The sequence below is a fragment of the Balaenoptera acutorostrata genome, chromosome 6 (assembly GCF_949987535.1).
Source record: "Balaenoptera acutorostrata chromosome 6, mBalAcu1.1, whole genome shotgun sequence".
In the NCBI taxonomy this organism is placed as follows: domain Eukaryota; kingdom Metazoa; phylum Chordata; class Mammalia; order Artiodactyla; family Balaenopteridae; genus Balaenoptera; species Balaenoptera acutorostrata.
Window position 1 is genome coordinate 91,694,190 of NC_080069.1, and position 18,871 is coordinate 91,713,060.

The window sequence follows — 18,871 nt, forward strand, 5'->3', positions numbered from 1 at the left end:
TTAAAGACAACAGTTTTCTTCCTTTTATTCATAAAAACAAATCTGCAACAATTTATTAAAAATTGATACCATGCAATAGGGGTACGAGAAATTCCTCATTTACATTTGATTCTGGCAGTTCCAGTCTAATTTAAAGCGTTTGTGCACTAACATCATTGGAAAACACCTTCAGGCTGAAGCCTCTTCGGAAGTGTATGGTGTATTTGCTGCATATAAAAGGACAGAACCGTTAAATAGCTAGAGTCACTTCTGTGGGTCTTGTTATTTGTGGGGAAATTAAAAAAAAACAACAGGTGAACCTACAGTATCATTAAGACAGAGAATGTACTGTGTGGGTTAACCTAGAAGACTGTGCACGCTCAGGAGTCACAGTGGGTCACAGATGCACACACTCACCTCTGACTGTCCAGTACTTTTGTTTCTTTTTTTCTTTCCTGCTATGCTGGATTAATATTTCTACAGGTATTGTTTTTGTGTGTGTGTATACATTATGTACAATGAATTGTTTCTTTCCCTTTGAAAAATTAATGTGGTCCTTTAAATTAAATCTGGTTTGGTGAAATCAAGAAAGCAAGTAAATACTGTAATACACAGTGAGTGACAACACCGATTTTTAGTGCCTAAACAGACAGTGACTTCAACTTGACCTGTGATGTGTTAACATTTTTTTTTCCCCTAAAAGCTACAGTACCTCCATAACCTCTCTTTGGGGGAGGGGAGGGGAACTCTATGCTACGTGAAATAGGGTGTTTTGAAATGTTGGCGATGGTAAGATTCCCGTGGGCCCTTTTGTCAAACCCTGGTGGTGACAACACTGTATTCCTGACTTTAGTGGTCTGGGAAGAGATTATTGCCTGCCTGTTGAAGCTGCCATTAGGTTTCTTTAGGGAGTTGAGCGACTGCTCAGTTGTGCAGACGTCCGGGACATTGTCATTCAGGCCTTTCTTTAGCAAATGAACCTGTCCCAGGAATGTCACAGAAATCATCGGGATCCACCTCTCTCCAGCCAGGTGGATCCTGGTAGAGGGCTGTGCTGGGAGCTTCTCTGGGCCACAGCCCCGTCTGTCCTGAGGGCTGAAGGTCATGGTCATCCTGATAACCTCATGGGTCAGGGCTGCTTCACTGTTTGGTATGAAGCTTTCCTGTATGAGATCAAGTTTTGATCTTCAGAGTGACCCTGTGAGGTAGGGCAGGACAGGTGTTATTTCAACCCCAATTTGTTAGAGAGGGGAAACTGAGGCTCAGAGAGACACAAGTGACTTGCCCAAGGTCATGGAGGGAGTTAGCAGTGGAGCAAGGGCTTGAACGCAGGTCTGTGTGACTCCCAGGCCAGTGCTCTTTGGGGTTCGTTTAAAAGGGAAGAGTGATCTTATGAATGAGAATCAGTGTGATTGATCACCCCTGGGACCCCCAAGGGCAGAGCTTGCCGGCTTGTCCCAATGAAGGCTGCCTTCTGGAAGTTAAGGGAAGCCCTCAGCTAGCAACTCTCTCCCCCCTTACAGGGATGTCTTCTCGCAGATGCCCCCGATTCACTTTGGTCAGAAACAAAGTCAGTGGAAAAAAACAAAACAAAACCCCAGCCAGCCCTTGGGCCCTGATGAGAGAGGTTAAAGTGCACAATCTTTCTTTATCGTGTTTGCTGGGAACAGACATTCTATGATTAGCTCGGGTGCCCCCCTTATTACGGGGAACACCTGATACGAACACGAGGACATGGCCGACGTGGTGGGTGCATGGCCGACTGTGGGTGAATGCTGCAGAGTGTGTCTGCAGTGACATGCCCTAAATCCCCACGGTCCCGGAACGGGTGTTATTGTATTAATGTGTGGCATTTATCAGAGAGTAAGGTCCCACCGGGAGGCATGCGAGTCAGCCTGCTCCGGTACCCCAGCCCTCGGCCCGCAGAGCTGTGCCCGGCTGCCCTCCCTGCAGACTCCCTGTTCCAGGAAGGCTGGGGTTGGCTGGACTGGCAGCTGGGAGCCTGGCTGCCCCGCCCACTCCTTCCCCAGAGGGGAGAAGGGCTGGCCTGGGGGGCCACGGCCGGTGGCATGTGTGCAGAGGCAGAGGCGGTTTCTCCAGAAGCCCCTCGCCTCTTCTCAAGGCTGCTCAGGGCCACTCAGTGACTTCTAGCTGTAGTTCTAGTGACTTTCTCCTTGTCTAGGATTTTTTTTTTGCCAAGTTTCAAATATCCTAGCTCCTCCTCCTTTGCAGACATTAAGGAAGAAGTCATTTTCATTCCTCTTCTTTGTGAAAGAATAAAAACTTCACAAATAAGGCGCGAGGTCAGGTGCCAAGTGCCCCCCATCCTGTGCACTCCGTGCCATCCGAGCAGTCCCGCAAGGCCAGCCGTGGCGCCAGCTTCTCCGCGGCCAGAGCTGACAGGGTTCCTGTAGCAGATGCCTCTGCTCCGTGAGGTTCCGTCGCGGGGGAGGCCCCGGCCCCAGGCCTCCCGCCCTCACAGGCCCGAGACCATAACTCGGAAGGAGGGTGGCACGTGTCTGTGGCGGGGGCTGGCGGTGGGGCTGACGCAGGGGCTGACACAGCTGGCGTCCACGCCTCCAATGGACGGGAGGTAGGCGTGGTGGAGGATGGGGAGCTGGAGGGACAGCCGGCGCTGGATGCTGTGGCAGGGAGAGAAGGAAGGGGGGTGTTAGTGAAGGCTAGCAGGCTGCTCACTAGGAAGGCCCTTGGATTCGCTTTGGCTAAGACGCTGATGGTGGTGCTAAGAAGCTAAGTTCTCTCTGAATCCAGGATCTGTCCATCCTGTCATCTAACCACTCATCCATCTGGCAGGTGTTTAATGCAGGCCTGCCTGTGCCAGCTGCTGCCCCAGGAATAACCACAGCAATGGCAGCAAGGAGGAGGCAGGCTTCTCGAGCTTCCAGTGATTTTTAAGAACAAGGCCTTGCCCTTCGAACAGGGCTTTGCTGCCAACACAGACAGCTCTCATTCGCTACTCTTGCCAGTCCCCGAATGGCCTTGGCTTTGGGCTCCATCCCTGAAAGGCTTCTCAGCTGCTCTGTCCTTCCTCATTGGCTTCGCTGCCACTGTCTCTTGTCCAGGACCTCAGTCCCTCTTGCTGGGCCCATTCCAAAAGGTTCCTTCCTGGTCTTTCGGCTTCTTTGGTGACTAGCGTTTTCTCTCCAACACTGGGATGGGGCATTCAGGGCTCCCCAAGATCTGCCTCTTGTCAAATCCTCCAGGTGAACCTTCTACCCGCTCTCCCCAGAAACCTTACCCTCTGGTGGCTAGTTTCCCCTAAAACCCTGCTTACGGGCAATCTTCCATGCCTCTGCACATGCTGTTTCCCCGGCCTAGATAGCTCTTCCTCTGCTTTCCCATCTGATGACTGCCTTCCCTTTAAGAGCCAGTTTAAATGTCATCGTTTTTGCGCTGTCCCCCTCAGAGAGTGAGCTCCTTCCTTCTCTGTGCCCCCAGAACATGGAATTTCTGGTAAATTCCCAGAAAGGCAGCCAGAAAAAAATCTGAGGCCGGGCTGAGTCAGGGGCTGGGTAAACAGGACTGATGGAGGAGCGGAGTGAAAAGGGAGCAGCCTTCTGACTACCTGCTCACCGCCACACCCTTCCGCTTACCTTCTCATCAGTCCTCACGACCAGCAGGCAGGAGAGTAAATCACCTTATTTGGTGTGAAGGCTGCTTTGGCGGATGTGCCCAGGCCACTGCTCCCCTGCTCGGCTGTGTTTCGTGCAGTATCCCACTGCATCTGGGAAGCTGCGTTCCCTGAACTCTTAGGCCTCCTTGTGTCCTCCAGGCCTGGCCACTCAGGTGGGAAAAACCCCAGACCTTCACAAAACCCAATAGGCAAAAGAAGCACTGCTGTTCCCATTATAAAGATGAGAGAAGGGTACAGAGTTTGTGTAACTTGCTCACAGAAACAACCAGAACTGGGGAGGGTGTGACTCTTGCTTCTTCTGTTGAACGACAGTGCTTTGTGGGGTGGCAAATCAACTCACAGAGGCTGCCTCAGCCCACCAGGGTGCGCCCTGGGGTGTATGCATTGGTGGGGTTCTGAGATGGATGGGGACAGATGCAGTGCTGCCCCCACTCCCTAAGGACCTGCTGGCCAGAAGGGCTTCTCCCAAGAGACCCTTCCCAGGTGCTCATGAGAGATTAGTGTGTTGGAGACTTCATTTGGAAATTAAAGTTGAGCTTGTGTAATGTCATTGGTGTTGGCAGACTCCAGGAAAATGGGGAGCTGAAGAATGAACTTGACCTGGGAAAGGGTGTTCTGTCTGAGCATCCCGGGCAGGGTGGGCATCTGCGTGTGGTTGTCAGAGCCACACATTCTGCCGTCTGCTGGGATCCTGTTTGCCTTTTCATTAATTCATTGCCAAAAACCTACTCGGTGCTGGAAGCTGTGTTCAGTCCAAGGGACACAGGAAGGACTTAAACCTTACCCTCAAGGTGCTTGCACTGTAATGCAGGGAACTAATAGGTAGACCACTGATGAATGCCATGCAACCATCAGTAATTATACTGGACTGTCAGCTGCGAGGCCCTGGAGCTAACTGGGTTGAGAGGCTATTAGTTCTAAGACTAAATGGCCCCAAATGACACTGCAGTTGGTGATTGGGCTCCCTTTGCTGGTTCCTCTCCCCTTGTTGTCACTTCCCAGGGAACAAGTTTCAGAGCTGACATTTCTCATTGCTGCTTCTAATCCACTGTAAACTGGGAAGAACTAAAAACTGCCAGTAGGGACAAAGCTACTGGAGATGTCCAGGTCTTTACTTAGATGTCACCTCACCAAGTTTGCTCTGACCTCCCTGTGTACAATTATACTCCCTAACTCCTTCCCTGCTTAGTTTTTCTCCAAAGCCCCTATCATTTAACATACTAGCTTTTGCTTTTTTGTTAAGTCTTCCCAGATAGAATGTAAACTCCATGAAGGGAAGGATTTTTGTCTGTTTTCTTCAGTGCTGTGCTTGATACATAGTAGGTCTCAGTAAATTGGTGTTAAGTAAATGTATTCATTTTATATGTAACAAAGGCAGAGAACATGGGATTTGATGTTGGAGAGACCCAAGTTCAAATCCTATCATCTCCTGCATTTAGCAACTGGTAAGCTTTGGCAAGTCACCTCCCCTCTTTGAATATTAGTCTTCTTATGTGTAAAATAAGCAGTGTAATTTGACCTGCATCATGAGATTACTGTAGAGTTCAAATAAAGTAATGCATGTGAAAACATGGTGCCAAATGTAAACTCTTGTGTAGGAGGAATGTAGTCTTGGGCAGTAGTTCTGAAGGAGAAGGTACTTACTGTTCTGGGGAGTTTATATCTTCTATAGGATCTTTGCATGTTCGAGAGGGCTCTGTCGTGTTCCACTGTAGCTGGGGATTTTGATCGAGGTGGTTTTTTAAAATGGCCTTTCCCCCATCTGAATGCAAAACAACAATACTGCAATAATTCTGTTAACTTAATTTTTAAAAATCAACAATGCAGTCATTTTTAGGATACTGCCCAAGGAGAGAGAATGCAAAAGAGCCCATCTTCCCTTTGTGTTCTCTAAGCCATGGTCCCTGAGCCACTCTCCTGAGACCAAGGCAGGGAGCCGAGAAGCACCTGTCCAGGGATGGAAGTGGTGTGCTGGGGATGTGGATGGTGTGCCCTGGGACCTCCCTTTCTCCAAGAAAAAAAGGGAATCGAGTCGACCAATGTAGGCAACATAACTTAGAAATGAGAGGTTCTAATATGAAGGTCCTTTTCACGGCTGCATTAGGAATATAATGACAAAGAAAAAAAAACTCCAAGGTATATTTTCCATAAGGTTGCTAAGTCTGAAAAGAATAATAATAGTAAACTGCTGGTGGGAGTATAAACCGGCATAATCTTTCTGGCAGGTACTGTCAATAAGCATCAAACACAATAAAAAGTATGTCTTTTACCCAGAATTTCCACTTTCAGGAACTATCCCAAAGAAATAATTAAGGATGTTTGTGAAAATATATACAAGATGTTCAAATCCACATTGTTTACAATATCAGAAAGTTGAAACTAACCCGAATTTGTCCGGTAATAATGGATTAGTTACATACTAATATGTACGTATGGGGCCTCCATTCACAGAAATACTGTGTAGCCACAAAACATGATGCTCTCAACCATCTTTGTGCTTCAGAACCACCTGGAGAGAACTAAAGAAACATGAAATATAAAAACATGGCCCCCACCTAAGAGATCTGGATTCATTTGGTTTGGAAAAGAGTATGGGTGCTGCGCTTCCCAGGTGGCACAGTGGTTAAGAATCCGCCTGCCAATGCAGGGGACATGGGTTCGAGCCCTGGTCCAGGAATCCCACATGCCGCAGAGCAGCTAAGCCTGTGCGCCACAACTACCGAGCCTGTGCTGTGTAGCCCTCGAGCCACAACTACTGAAGCCCGCGTGCCTAGAGCCCGTGCTCCGCAACAAGAGAGAGAAGCCACTGCAACGAGAAGCCTGTGCACCACAATGAAGAGTACCCCCGCTCGCCGCAACTAGAGAAAGCCCGTGCGCAGGCTTTTCTTTTTCTGCTGCAGGGTTAGGGTTAGGGCAACCTTATATGTGTGTCATTTTGCATCCATGTGAATACAGTCAATCCTCTTCATTCACAGATTCTGTGTGTGTGAACTCGCCTACTTGCTAAAATTTATTTGTAACCCCAGAGTCAATACTCGTGGTGCTTTCACTGTCATTCGATAACACACACTGAGCATCAAAAATCTGAGTCGCTCTCCCAGCTGAGGTTGAACAAGGCTCTGCCTTCTTGTTTTACCTCTCATATTATAAATAAGTATCCTTATTGTGGTCTATGAAGTACCACGTTTTTCACATTTTTGTGCGTTGTGTTGGTGCTTTCGCTGTTTAAAATGGCTCCGAAGCCTAGTGCTGAAGTGCTGTCCATTGTTCTCCTAAGCCGTGATGTGCCGGATGGAGAGAATGTGTGTTAGATGTGTCGTCCAGATACGAGTTACAGTGCTGTTGACTATGAGTTCAGTGTTAAGGAATCAACAGTGTATATTAAACAAGGTGTCTTCCAGTAGAAACACACATAAAACAAAATTATGTATTGATCAGTTGATGAAAATGTCCACCTGGGAGAGGCTTGCAGGAACCTAACCCTGTGTCTCCCCTAGGAATTCACGGTTCACAGGGACTTTGTAGAACGCGATTACCGTGAGTAATGAGAGTTGACTGTATATCCTTAGGATAAATTCCCAAATTGGAGTTGCTGGGTCAGAACAATTTCTATTTCAGGTAGCAGTGTTTCGCCACCTGTTGCCTCCCACTCTCAGCAACTTTTTGATCTCTGATCTTTGTTAGTCTTATAGGTAAAAATGGTATTTCACTGCAAATTAATTTGCATTCCTTTAATTAGGAGGGGGACTGAGCATCTTTTCATAAACATAAGCACCACTTTTATTTACTTTAATGAGAACTCTTTTGCCCATTTTTCTTTTGGTTTGTTGGTCTTTTTCTTATTAGTTTGTATATAGTTATATATACTTTGTATGTAATTACATATAATTTCTTTTTATATAAGGGAATAAGCTTATTACCTGAGAGAGATAATATTTTTTGGCTTAGTTTGTTTGATTTTTTTGACTGTACTTATGATGGCTTTCACATTGTTAACAAAATTTCTTTTGTATTTAAATTCATCAACTTTTTTTTTATGGTTTCTCTGTTTTGCATCAAACTGAAAAGGTTTCCCTCCTGCTGAGATTACAAAAGAAATTCTCCTATGCTTTCTTCTAGTACATTCATGGTTTTCACTTTTTATATTTAAATCTTTTATCCATCTGGAATTTATTTTTGTGTAAGTTGTGAGGTAAGGATCTAACTTTATTCTTTTCCAGATGGCTACCCATTTATCCCAATGAAATTTGTTGAATAATTAATTTTTCTCCACTAATTTGAAATGCCCACCTTTACTAGATACTAAAATAATCAGGAATACTTTTTTTCTTTCAACTTCCTTGTTACTTATCTGACTCTAGACATTTTTAAACAATCTACATCTAATATAATATGAATTTTATAATATTGCTTATATAATAAAATACTTATGTAATAATAAAAGAAACTAAAGATTTTTCATTGATTTAAACAAATTTTATAAAATTAATGAATATATACTAATGACAAGATGCAAACAGTAGAGAAGTATATAAAATGAAACATAAAAGAATCCCTTCTCACCCACTCTCCACACATACTGTCCCCTTCCCACAGGTGGATATTGTTAACAATCTGGTGTTTGCTCTACCAGACCTTTTAAAAAAGGCACTTACACACACACACACGTATACACATACATGTGTGTGCATATTGTGTGTATCATAATGCTGGTCTTCATACTGCTTTTCTCATTTAGAGATCTTTCCATATCTGTACAAAGAGATGTACCTCACTTTTAAATAACTGTATTATATGCCTTGTTTTGCTGTATCATAATTCATGAAACCACTCCAAATGACGAACATGTTAATTCCAGCTTTTCTCACCTACAAGTAGTGTTATGATAAGCACTATGTGTCTACACCTTTGACCCTGTGGGATTATTTTCTAGGGGAAGCCTCCCGCTAGGGGAATTGCTAGTCAAGGGGCTTAACACCAGACATTTGGAGAGTGCCAGACCGACTTCCAAAACATTGCAGGAGAGTGTCCATTTCCATACGCTCTTATCAACACTGGTAATCTTTTTAAAATTTTGCCTAAATGTAGGCAAAAAATGGACTGTATTATTTCCCAAGTGGTTGGTGGGATCAAACGTCATGTCATCTTACTATTCCTTTCCTGTACGTTGATGAGGTGTGTGAAACTGTGAAATGTTGGAAGAAGTACGGGTACATTATTCACTAAGAACAATGTGCCCCCAGTCAGAACGCTGGGAATGCTGGCCATGTGGGGTACACATGGAACTGGAGCCCAAGGGACTGAGAAAAAGAAGCCCCGTGCATAGGTGGATCCCCAGGTGGGGCTCCAAACAAACACTGAACTGTGCTCAGAAGACGTGGGTTCCAGATACTCCAGCTTGGTTTGTGTGACTTCAGACCTGCCCCACCCCTCTCTCTGAGCCTCAGTTTCTTCATCTGTAAAATGGATGACTGGTGTCTCATACCCAGGGGTCCCACCTCCTCCTACCTGTGCTCTCAGTGAAGTTCCCCAGGTTGAGGATGTCGTTGAGTTCTTGGTAGTGGTTCTGTTTAATGTAGGTGGTCTTTTCTGGTGTGTCCTGTAGCTGCATGGTGACCTCTTCCAAGTCTTTGTCCAGCTAGAAGACAAAGGCTCCAGCTGAGTCAGAGCACCCGGCCCAGCCCCTGCCCTGGCCCCAGGTGGAAAACTTGAGTTTTCCCAACTCACTAGTATAATCACAAATCTTTAAGAACTCCTTTCTTTCTGAGGATGTCTTGAATCGGGCATTGCTGGACCCCAGAGCCTGGGCCAGGTGGGTAATAAACTCCTGTCAGATTCTGACAAACTGTCTCTGTCTAGTTTATGCTCCTCCCGGTTCTTGCAGCCATAATGACGGTAGATGGGACTACACAGCCATGATGTGGGGATGCTCTAGAGGGGACGTGGTGGGGAGCGGCAGCCCAGAAAGTGCCTGCACAGGGCAGAGGGACTCATGGGAGGATGGGGCCCTGGCGACCAGTGCTGTGGGAGGTACCTCTGTGATCTTCATTCGCAGGCGATGGTTTTCTGACTGCAGGCCCTCTAGGCGGGACGTGCTTGCTTGGTTCACGCTGGTGACTGAGGTGGAGGTTTTAGAATCTTCTTTCTTCTGATTCTGAGTGAACTGGAATCGTCTGTTCTGAGTTGCTGCGTCTGGGTTTGTTCTCAGAGTGATGAGCTGTAAGGACAAAGGTGGGGCTGAAAAGAGGGCCCTGGGGCCCTTCCTCCCATGCCCATCCAGCTGCTTCCAGCGGGTCCTGCGCTGGAGGCAACATGGGGCCCCAGGAACGACACAGGCTGGGAGTCTGGAGCCCTGGGCTCAGACTTGTTTCTGTCCCTCGTTTGTGTATGCCCTTGGGCAGCCCCCTTCCCCTTGCAGAGTCTCGGTTTTCTTCCTTGCCACTAGATGTCTGGTCTCCTGATCCTGATTCCACCCACACCCCAGCTATCCTGCAGAGGCCACCCAGGGCCCCTTAGGCCTAGCTCCAGCTGAGCCTCACTCTGCCTTAGGCCTAGCTCCACGTAGAAAATAAACAGCTGTAGGTGACAGCTGTGAAGACAATGGGAGGAAAGTGAAGGCTTGTGCTTGTTAGAACCATGGCCACGGCCTCTGTCCACCAGGACCTGTGGTTCAGAGGCGAGGGGCAGGGATGGAGGAGGATCTTCACCAGGCCAGAGGCATCCAGGGCAGAGTGCTCACCACGGTGCCCTGGGCCTGGGCTGGGGTCTGTGGAGGGTCTGGAAGGATGGTAAGGGTAAAGGAAGTCCAGGGGGAAGAAATGGCATATGCAAATGCAGGGAGGCCTAGGGCTCAGGGCACTTATAGAGAAGGGCAGTTGGATGGTAGACAGAGTTCTCTGGGGGAGACAAGGAGATCCAATGGTCCTGAAAGCCAGCCCAGTGTCGGGGAATTGATCCTGGAGCCAGGAAGGCAGTGAGGAGCTATCAAGGGTGACAAAGCAGAGTGACCCTGTCAGAGCTGGGCTTAGAATCATCTGGCATCTTTTACAGGGTGGAGAGGAAGTCAGAATGCAGGCAGAGAAGCTGTGGTGTGAGCCTGGAGCCTGGGAAAGTGTTGACAACGAAAGGAGGGAGTGTATGCCAGAGGTGTTCTAGAGCAGAGCTGACACTGCTTAGGGACTGACTGGGCGCCCAGGAGGCTGGAGGAGCCATGGGACCCCCAGCAATCTCTCCTCTCCCCTTTCTCTAAGGCAGACACTCCCTAACTTGGGTCAATGACTTCTCAACTACCTCTGTTTCCTGCTGCTGCTTTTACTCTTGAGACCCATGAAGGTCAGGTTTTCCTCTACACAGATCAGCCAACAGCAGGGGTCAAGGCCTCTGATTCACCTGCCCACTGCTGGGTAGGATAATGTTTGGAAAATATCTCTCAGGTCAGCCCTTCAGACGAATGAAAAACATAAGTGGTTGTTAAAAATGGTTATTCCTTTTGACCCACTAATACTACTTCTGTGACTCTACCTTAAGGGAAGAATCGGAAACAAGGAAAATGTATTATGTAGAAAAAAAAGTTCATTTATAATATAAAAAATCTGGAAACAACTGTAATGTTCACCAATCAGGGATCAAGTGGTTGAGTAAATTATGGAACTTCCCCTCAACAATGGTTATGAATGTGGGAAGATACAAAGGGCAAAAGTTAAGTTAAAAAGGCAAATTGCAAAGTGTGCTATAATTACAGCTATATCTGAAAAAGCATCACTGCCCTAAACCATTAAAAAAGAGGTTGGAAGGAAACACATCAAAAATATTAACAGTAAAAAATCAAACCAAAACATTAACAGTGATTATTTTTGGGTGGCAGGACTATGTGAGATTTCTGAAAAATCTGGTTTTTTGCTTTTCTGCATTTTCCAAACTTTCTGTGATGTGAATTGTGTTCATCATTAAAAAAAAAAAAAGAGTGTATAAAACTTGTAGAAAGTGGGAGAAACACAGCATTGCCCTTGTGATGGAGTCAGAGGCCAGACGCCAGGGTGGTGAGTGGGGGGGATTGCTGGCACCTGCCCCGTACCTTTGGCACAAACACCAGGCAGAGGGTGATGGTGCTGCAGAAGATGATGACCAGGGCCACAATGCAGAACTGCACGTTAGGCTGGTCCCGGGTCAGGAAGGAGACGGCAGCCCCGATGATGCACATGATCCCCACGTTGTAGACGCTCATCCCAATGTACTTGCTGTCATTGAGTGCGGGGATGCTGACGTTTCGGGTCTCCCAAGCTAAGAAACAACCGAACAACTGGAACGGTGAACAGAAAAGGGAGACGGTCGTTACCAGGTGGTGGCATACACTCCTGCTCTGAGAAGCTACTGAACTGAGGGTTATTCTGTTACTCCTCCCTACTCTGAAGTGGGGGCTTGGGGGAGGGAGGCTGGGGGTTTGCTGCTGGCCAGGTCTTCTGGATATCACAGTCTGTCTCCACTTGTGGCCCTGGGTTGAGTCCTGCCAAGGAAATGCAGACTGGGGTGTTACACTGTCTGGTCCTCCTTCACCTCCACCACTGGTTCACACACAGACCCACAGGAGGCCACAGTGGGAAAGAACTTCAGACACAATCTCAACCACAATCTCAACCACATCCCCTCCCTCTACAGAGAACCTGAAGGCCCAAAAGAGAGGAAGGGGCTTGCCCAAGGCCACAGAGCAATATGGTGGCAACAGTGGACTGTGTCTCTAGAAGTTAAGGCTAGTCTTTTTTCTGTTAAACCAGGCAGAGCCCCTGTGTCTGGGACCCTCAATGCACATAGCCACCCAGAGTAGAGAGACTACATTTCCTAGCCGTCCTTGAAGCTAGGTGTGGCATATGATTGGGTTCTAGACAATGCCATGTAGGTGGAAGTGGTGTGTACAAGTTCTGGGAAGTGTCTTTAGAGGAAAAGGCTGTTCCTCTTCCACCTTCCTAGCAGATGGAGTGGAATGTGATGGCTGGAGCTTGAGCAGCTATCTTAGACCATAAAGTCATCTTAGACCATGATGTGGAAGCTGTATGATGAAGATGAGGAAGACAAAATGCAAGGAGCTCAGATTCTAGTAGCCTCCACACCAGCCCTTTTGCTTACCTGAGAAGGAAATTATCTTTTTTAAAAACTACTGTTATTGTGGGTTTTCTGTCACTTGCAGCTCTACTCCTAACCAGTACATTTCCAACAGAAATGAATAGGGTAGAAGTCAAATGTGATGTAAAGTAGGGTGTTGAGGGTTTAGCTATCATGTGTTGTCTGAGGGGAGGGCAGGCTGCAGAGAAAGTGCAGATGGAATGCTGGGTAGAATGGTGGTGTGGGCAGGAGGGAGAGCTGACCACAGCTGCTGACCGCTGCAGGGGCTTCGGCTGTGGTCCAGCCCCTCCAGGAGGCTGTCCTACAAAGGCTTCCTTTCCCTCTGGCCTTACCTCTGAAGTCTGGGGCATCCAACACCTGCACGAACCATGTAACATCATCCCAAGGGCCTACACTATCTCACAGGGCTTCTGTCCAGATGAAATGAGAGGATGGATGTGAAAGCATTTTGTAAACTGTTACATCCGTTATAAGAGTAAGTTAATAATTATTTTGTAATTGGTATTTTTTACAACCATAGTTGTTTTCCTCTCTTTTAAGTGTGTTATCTCACAGACTGATTTATTATTGTTTTTAATTCCAATTAAAATAGGAACCAGAAGCCCAGGAAGCAGATACTGCATGAGGGATGGAAACCACGCTGTTGAAAGCTTGCTTCGTGCTGGTTCCTTCGTGTGCGGTGCCTTCAATCCTACAGCTGGGCATGGCTTTCCACATCCTGGAGGGGAAGAAGCAGAGGCTAGGCAAGGCCAAATGGCCTGCCTGGGGTCCCTTGGCAATGTGCGTCAGGGCTGGATGGGTGCTCCAGATGCCTGCTCTCTCACAGGGGCTCTGTGTGCCTCCTCTCTGCCACAGAGGCCGATCACAGCTTCACTTCACTGTGGAAGGATCTGAGGAGGGTGCAGTTGCAGGCATGGTTTGCACAGGATGTGGAGAGAAGATTCAAGGGTCAACCCAGAATAAGGTCGGGTGGGACTGCCCTTTCAAGTCCTTCCTAACTTTGAAATTCCACAGTCGTGTGAGATGGGCTTGGTATGTGATCTGTGTATAACAAATGAATGGAGTGGAAAGAGTATTGGGTTTGGAAATTGGAGGTTACCAGGCGGCCTTTGGCAAATCATGTAACTTGTCTGAGCCTGATTTCCCCCATCTCCAAATGGAGATGATTCCACTCATCTCCCACAGGATGTGAACGTGCGCTAGGTACCAACAGACTGCTGTCAGGGAGCAGGACAGTGGCAGCTGGGAGGCACACTCACAGTGAAATGGGGACATTATTTGTACCTATCTCATGTGACTGTTGTGGGATTGAAATGACACGTGCCAGGCACCGAGACTGGCAAAGAGCAAGTGCTTAGTCCTGGGGGCTCTGTTTATTTTTATGTTGACGGAGGCGCTTAGGAGAGAGAGCTCTGACAGAGAAGCATTTCCCCCACTCTGCCTCCCGCTCTGCACCTACCATGAGAAGCCCCTTATAGGCATAGACGATGCCAAGCCAGATGGTCATGTGGGTGTTCTCACAGTGCTCTAGGAGAGGTCGGATGGAGATGTCCCGTCCTGCCGGGTCCGGCTGTGCAAAGAGAAAACAGAAACCCAGGGATGGCACTGGGCACCCTCCCAGCAGCCAGGTCCCTGTTTCATAGTCCTTTTCCCTCCCATGAGCCACAGCCAGTGCTACCATCCAGGAGGCCTTTTGGACCCCATCTCTGTGTTCCATGGGACTCAGGCCTCAACCAGCGTTGACTGCCTTCTGTTTGTTGGTCGTGATTCAGCTCTGACCTTCAGTTATCGGAGTTCTTCATGCATTTCCAGCTTGAGTCAGAGCTCAGGAGTAGGGACTGGGTCACTTCTGTGCCCCTAGTACCTAGCACAAGACCTGGCCCAGAGCAGGCATCTTTCTATAACATTTGTTAAAAGAGTAAGGGTGAGAATGAAGCACAAAGTTAGGTGTGGAGGCCTTCAGGTGTCTCTGGAATTAACTCAGGTAGCTGGGAGATAGTATCTACTGGCTAGACCAAGCACGGGGCCTGCCAAACCCCTTTAAGGAAGGAGATCTTCTTGCCCACCACCTCCATGGAGGGAGCAGTGGTGGCAGCTGTGTTATGTACCACATGATGCACTCTGGGCCAGAGTTGATTGGACAAGGGGTGGGCACCTGACCTTAGGTAGCCAATCCGAGGCTTGTCAGGGACCTATGAGGTTTCCTAGTGCAAAGTGCTCTGCCCAAAGAGGGGTGGTGGAGAGGATCCAACCCAAGCACCGTTCTCTCTCTCAAGAATTTGAACTGAGAAACTCCAGGAGAGAATCAGCCAGATGGTGGCAAGAGGAGAAAAAGACAACAAGGGAGTGAAAAAATATGTACTGTAGGTATATTTTTTTAATGAACTATTTGAGAGTAAGTTGCAGACATCCTGGCCCTTCTTCACCCCTAAATATCTCGCATATTTTTCCTAAGAACAGGAGATTCTCTTATATAACCACATATACCTACCAAATTCAGGAAATTTAACATTGATACAGTATATTATCTAATACACTACCTATTTTTTAATTTTGCTAATTGGCACAATAATGTCCTTTAAGGACCCAATCCAGGACCATGTGTTGCATTTACTTATCATGTCTGTAGTCAGCCTTGGAATCAGCCCTTCCTCCTTCAATCTCAAGACCTCAGCAAGCCCAGAAATAAACCCACACACCTACAGTCAATTAATCTTTGACAAAGGAGGCAAGAGTATAAAATGGGAAAAAGTCTCTTCAGCAAGTGGTGCTGTGAAAGTTGGACAGCCGCATGTAAATCAATAAAGTTAGAACACACCCTCACACCGTGCACACACAAAAAACTCAAAATGGCTTGAGATTTAAATGTTAGACATGACACCATAAACCTCCTAGAAGAGAACATAGACAAAACATTCTGTGACATAAATCATACCAGTGTTTTCTTAGGTCAGTCTCCCAAAGCAGTAGGAATAAAAATAAATGGGACCTAATTAAACTTAAAAGCTTTTGCATAGCAAAGGAAACCATTAAAAAAACGAAAAGAGGGATTTCCCTGGTGGTGCAGTGGTTAAGAATCCACCTGCCAATGCAGGGGACATGGGTTCGAGCCCTGGTCCGGGAAGATCCCACATGCCGCGGAGCAACTAAGCCCGTGCGCCACAACTACTGAGCCTGCACTCTAGAGCCTGTGAGCCACAACTACTGAAGCCTGCGCGCCTAGAGCCCGTGCTCTGCAACAAGAGAAGCCACTGCAATGAGAGGCCCGCGTGCCGCAACAAGAGTACCCCTGCTCGCCGCAACTAGAGAAAGCCTGTGCGCAGCAACGAAGACCCAATGCAGCCAAAAATAAACAATTTTTAAAAAACGACAAACAAAAAAACCCCGAAAAGATAGGGACTTATGTGGTGGTCCAGTGGTTAAGACTCCGTGCTTCCACTGCAGAGGGCATGGGTTCAACCCCTGGTCAGAGAACCAAGATCCTGCATGCTGCTGGGTGGGGATGGGGGGACCAAAAAGACAACCTATGGACTGGGAGAAGGTATTTGCAAATGATGTGACCAACAAGGGCTTAATCTCCAAAATATATAAACAGCTCATACAACTCAACAGCAAAAAAACAACCCAATCAAAAAATGGGCAGAAGACCTTTGGAAAAATATCTATTAAGAAGACATACAGATGGCCAATAAGCATGTGAAAAGATGCTCAACATCACTGTTAGGGAACTGCAAATCAAAACTACAATGAGGTACCACCTCACACCGATCAGAATGGCCATCACTAAAATGTCTAGGGGCTTCCCTGGTGGCACAGTGGTTAAGAATCTGCCTGCCAATGCAGGGGACACAGGTTTGAGCCCTGGTCCGGGAAGATCCCACATGCCTCAGAGCAACTAAGCCCATGCGCCTAGAGCCCCTGCTCTGCAACAAGAGAAGCCACTGTGATGAGAAGCCCGCGCACCACAACGAAGCACAGCCCCCACTCACTGCAACTAGAGAAAGCCCGCGTGCAGCAACAAAGACCCAACGCAACCAAAGATTAAAAAAAAAAAAAAGTCTACAAATAACATATGCTGGAGAGGGTGTGGAGAAAAGGGAACCCTCCTACACTGCTTGTGGCAATGTCAGTTGGTGCAGCCACTATGGAAAAGAGTATGGAGGTTCCTCAGAAAACTAAAAATAGAATTACCATATGATCCAGCAGTCCCACTCCTGGGCATATACCTGGATAAAACTATAATTCAAAAAGATACATGCACCCCCATGTTCATAGCAGCACTATTTACAATAGGCAAAACATGGAAACATCCTAAATGTCCATCGACAGATGAATGGATAAAGAAGATGTGGTACATATATACAATGGAATACTACTCAGCCATAAAAAAAGAACGAAATAATGCCATTTGCAGCAACATGGATGCAGTGAAGGAAGTCAGAAAGGGAAAGACAAATACCACATGATATCACTTATATGTGGGATCTAAAATATGACCCAAATGAACTTATCTATGAAACAGAAACAGACACACAGACATAGAGATCAGACTTGGGGTTGCCAAGGGGAAGGGAGGGAGGGAGAGGGATGGACTAGGAGTTTGGGGTTGGTAGATGCAAACTATTATATTTAGAATGGATAACAACAAGGTCCTACTGTATAGCACAGGGAACTATATCCAATCTCCTGGGGTAAACCACAATGGAAAAGAATATAAAAAAGAATGCATGTGTATGTGTGTATAACTGAGTCACTTTGCTGCACAGCAGAGATGGGCATAACATGGTAAATCAATTACACTTCAATTAAAAAAAAAAAGACCTCAGTCTACTTCAGTCTGTTATGTCATTGATATTTCAGGTCATTTATTTTGTAGAATATCCCTCAGTTTGGGTATGTCTGAATGTGTTTTCATGATTGAATTCAGGTTATGTATTCTTGGTAGGAATTCTATGTAAGTGATCTTCTCACCTCCTCAGTGTTTCACATCAGGGGCATTTGATGGCACTTTGTCCCATTATTGGTGATGTTTTTGGTCATTTGGTTGAGGTGATGTCAGCCAGATCTCTCCACTTCAAAGGTACCGTTTCCCTCTTGTAATTAATAAATAATCTGTGGGAGATACTTTGAGACTGTGTGGGTATCCTGTTCCCCCACAAACATTAACTCAGTGGTTGCAGCTTCCATTGATGATTCCTATCTGAGTCATATTACTTTGGTGGCTGCAAAATGGTGACTTTCTAACTCTAACATTCCATTTAAATACTTGGCAATATATTGTAAACAAGATCTTTCCTTCCACTCATTTATGTATATCAGTATAGACTTATGGGATCCTTTTAGATTCAGTGTTTTATAATCCATTACTACTATTATTCATTTTGTTCAAAATTTTCCAGATTTGGCTAGTAGGAAACCCCTTCATGCTGTCTCCTGTGATTTTTCAACATGTCCCCATAATTTTTTTGAGCACTTTCCTACTTCTTGGCACAAGAGGTTCCAGGCTCTCCTTGTATTTTCCTTGCCCTAGTCTTGGAATCAGCCATTTCTCTGAGGAGTCCTGGTTCTTTGTAGCAGAGAATAGTATTTAGAAACCGAGATCTGGGCACTGATGTGCTCACTGTTCCTAGGGTATCATTACTTCTAGGCCCCTTTATCTATCTATCTATCTATCTACCCATCCATCTACCATCACTCTCTTTATCATCTATCTATAGATATAAATAAAATCCAACACCACAGTGTTCTTGCTTGCTCTCCCCCATTCCATATTTGCATCTTTATTCTCTTACAGTGAGATCCCTGGTTTCTAACAACATCAAGATATTCACTCATTTTCTCAATCCTATAATAGACACAAAATAGTTTCAAAATTGCTACATCCATACACTACCAACAACAAATTTACTAAGTTGAAGATGTCCTTGCAAATCTGTCTTTAGCACAGATCCCACTGAGGGTATCTCATCAAAGAACTGTGTTCTGGATGTTGCCTCTTAAGGCCCAGGGTAAAGCCACACTCCTGAGGGTAAGGGGTAGGCATGCCCAGGGTCAGTCACTAGGAAGAAGGGGCACATTGGTGGGATCCAGGGATGTGAAAGGCAGGCCTTAAGCACATGG

The 18,871-nt window shown here is 46.5% G+C and overlaps 1 protein-coding gene across 1 annotated transcript in view; it reads right to left on the bottom strand.

Moving 5' to 3' along the window:
- The window catches only part of GABBR2 (gamma-aminobutyric acid type B receptor subunit 2), a 369,399-nt gene continuing 350,528 nt past the window's right edge, over positions 1 to 18,871 (bottom strand). The window contains exons 14-19 of the mRNA XM_007197049.3: positions 14,211 to 14,321; positions 11,709 to 11,933; positions 9,669 to 9,851; positions 9,143 to 9,272; positions 5,279 to 5,396; positions 1 to 2,621 (exon numbers count right to left, since the gene is read on the bottom strand). Of these exons, the coding sequence (XP_007197111.2) occupies positions 2,456 to 2,621; positions 5,279 to 5,396; positions 9,143 to 9,272; positions 9,669 to 9,851; positions 11,709 to 11,933; positions 14,211 to 14,321 (933 nt within the window). The 3' untranslated portion in view covers positions 1 to 2,455. The remainder of the gene's footprint in view (positions 2,622 to 5,278; positions 5,397 to 9,142; positions 9,273 to 9,668; positions 9,852 to 11,708; positions 11,934 to 14,210; positions 14,322 to 18,871) is intronic.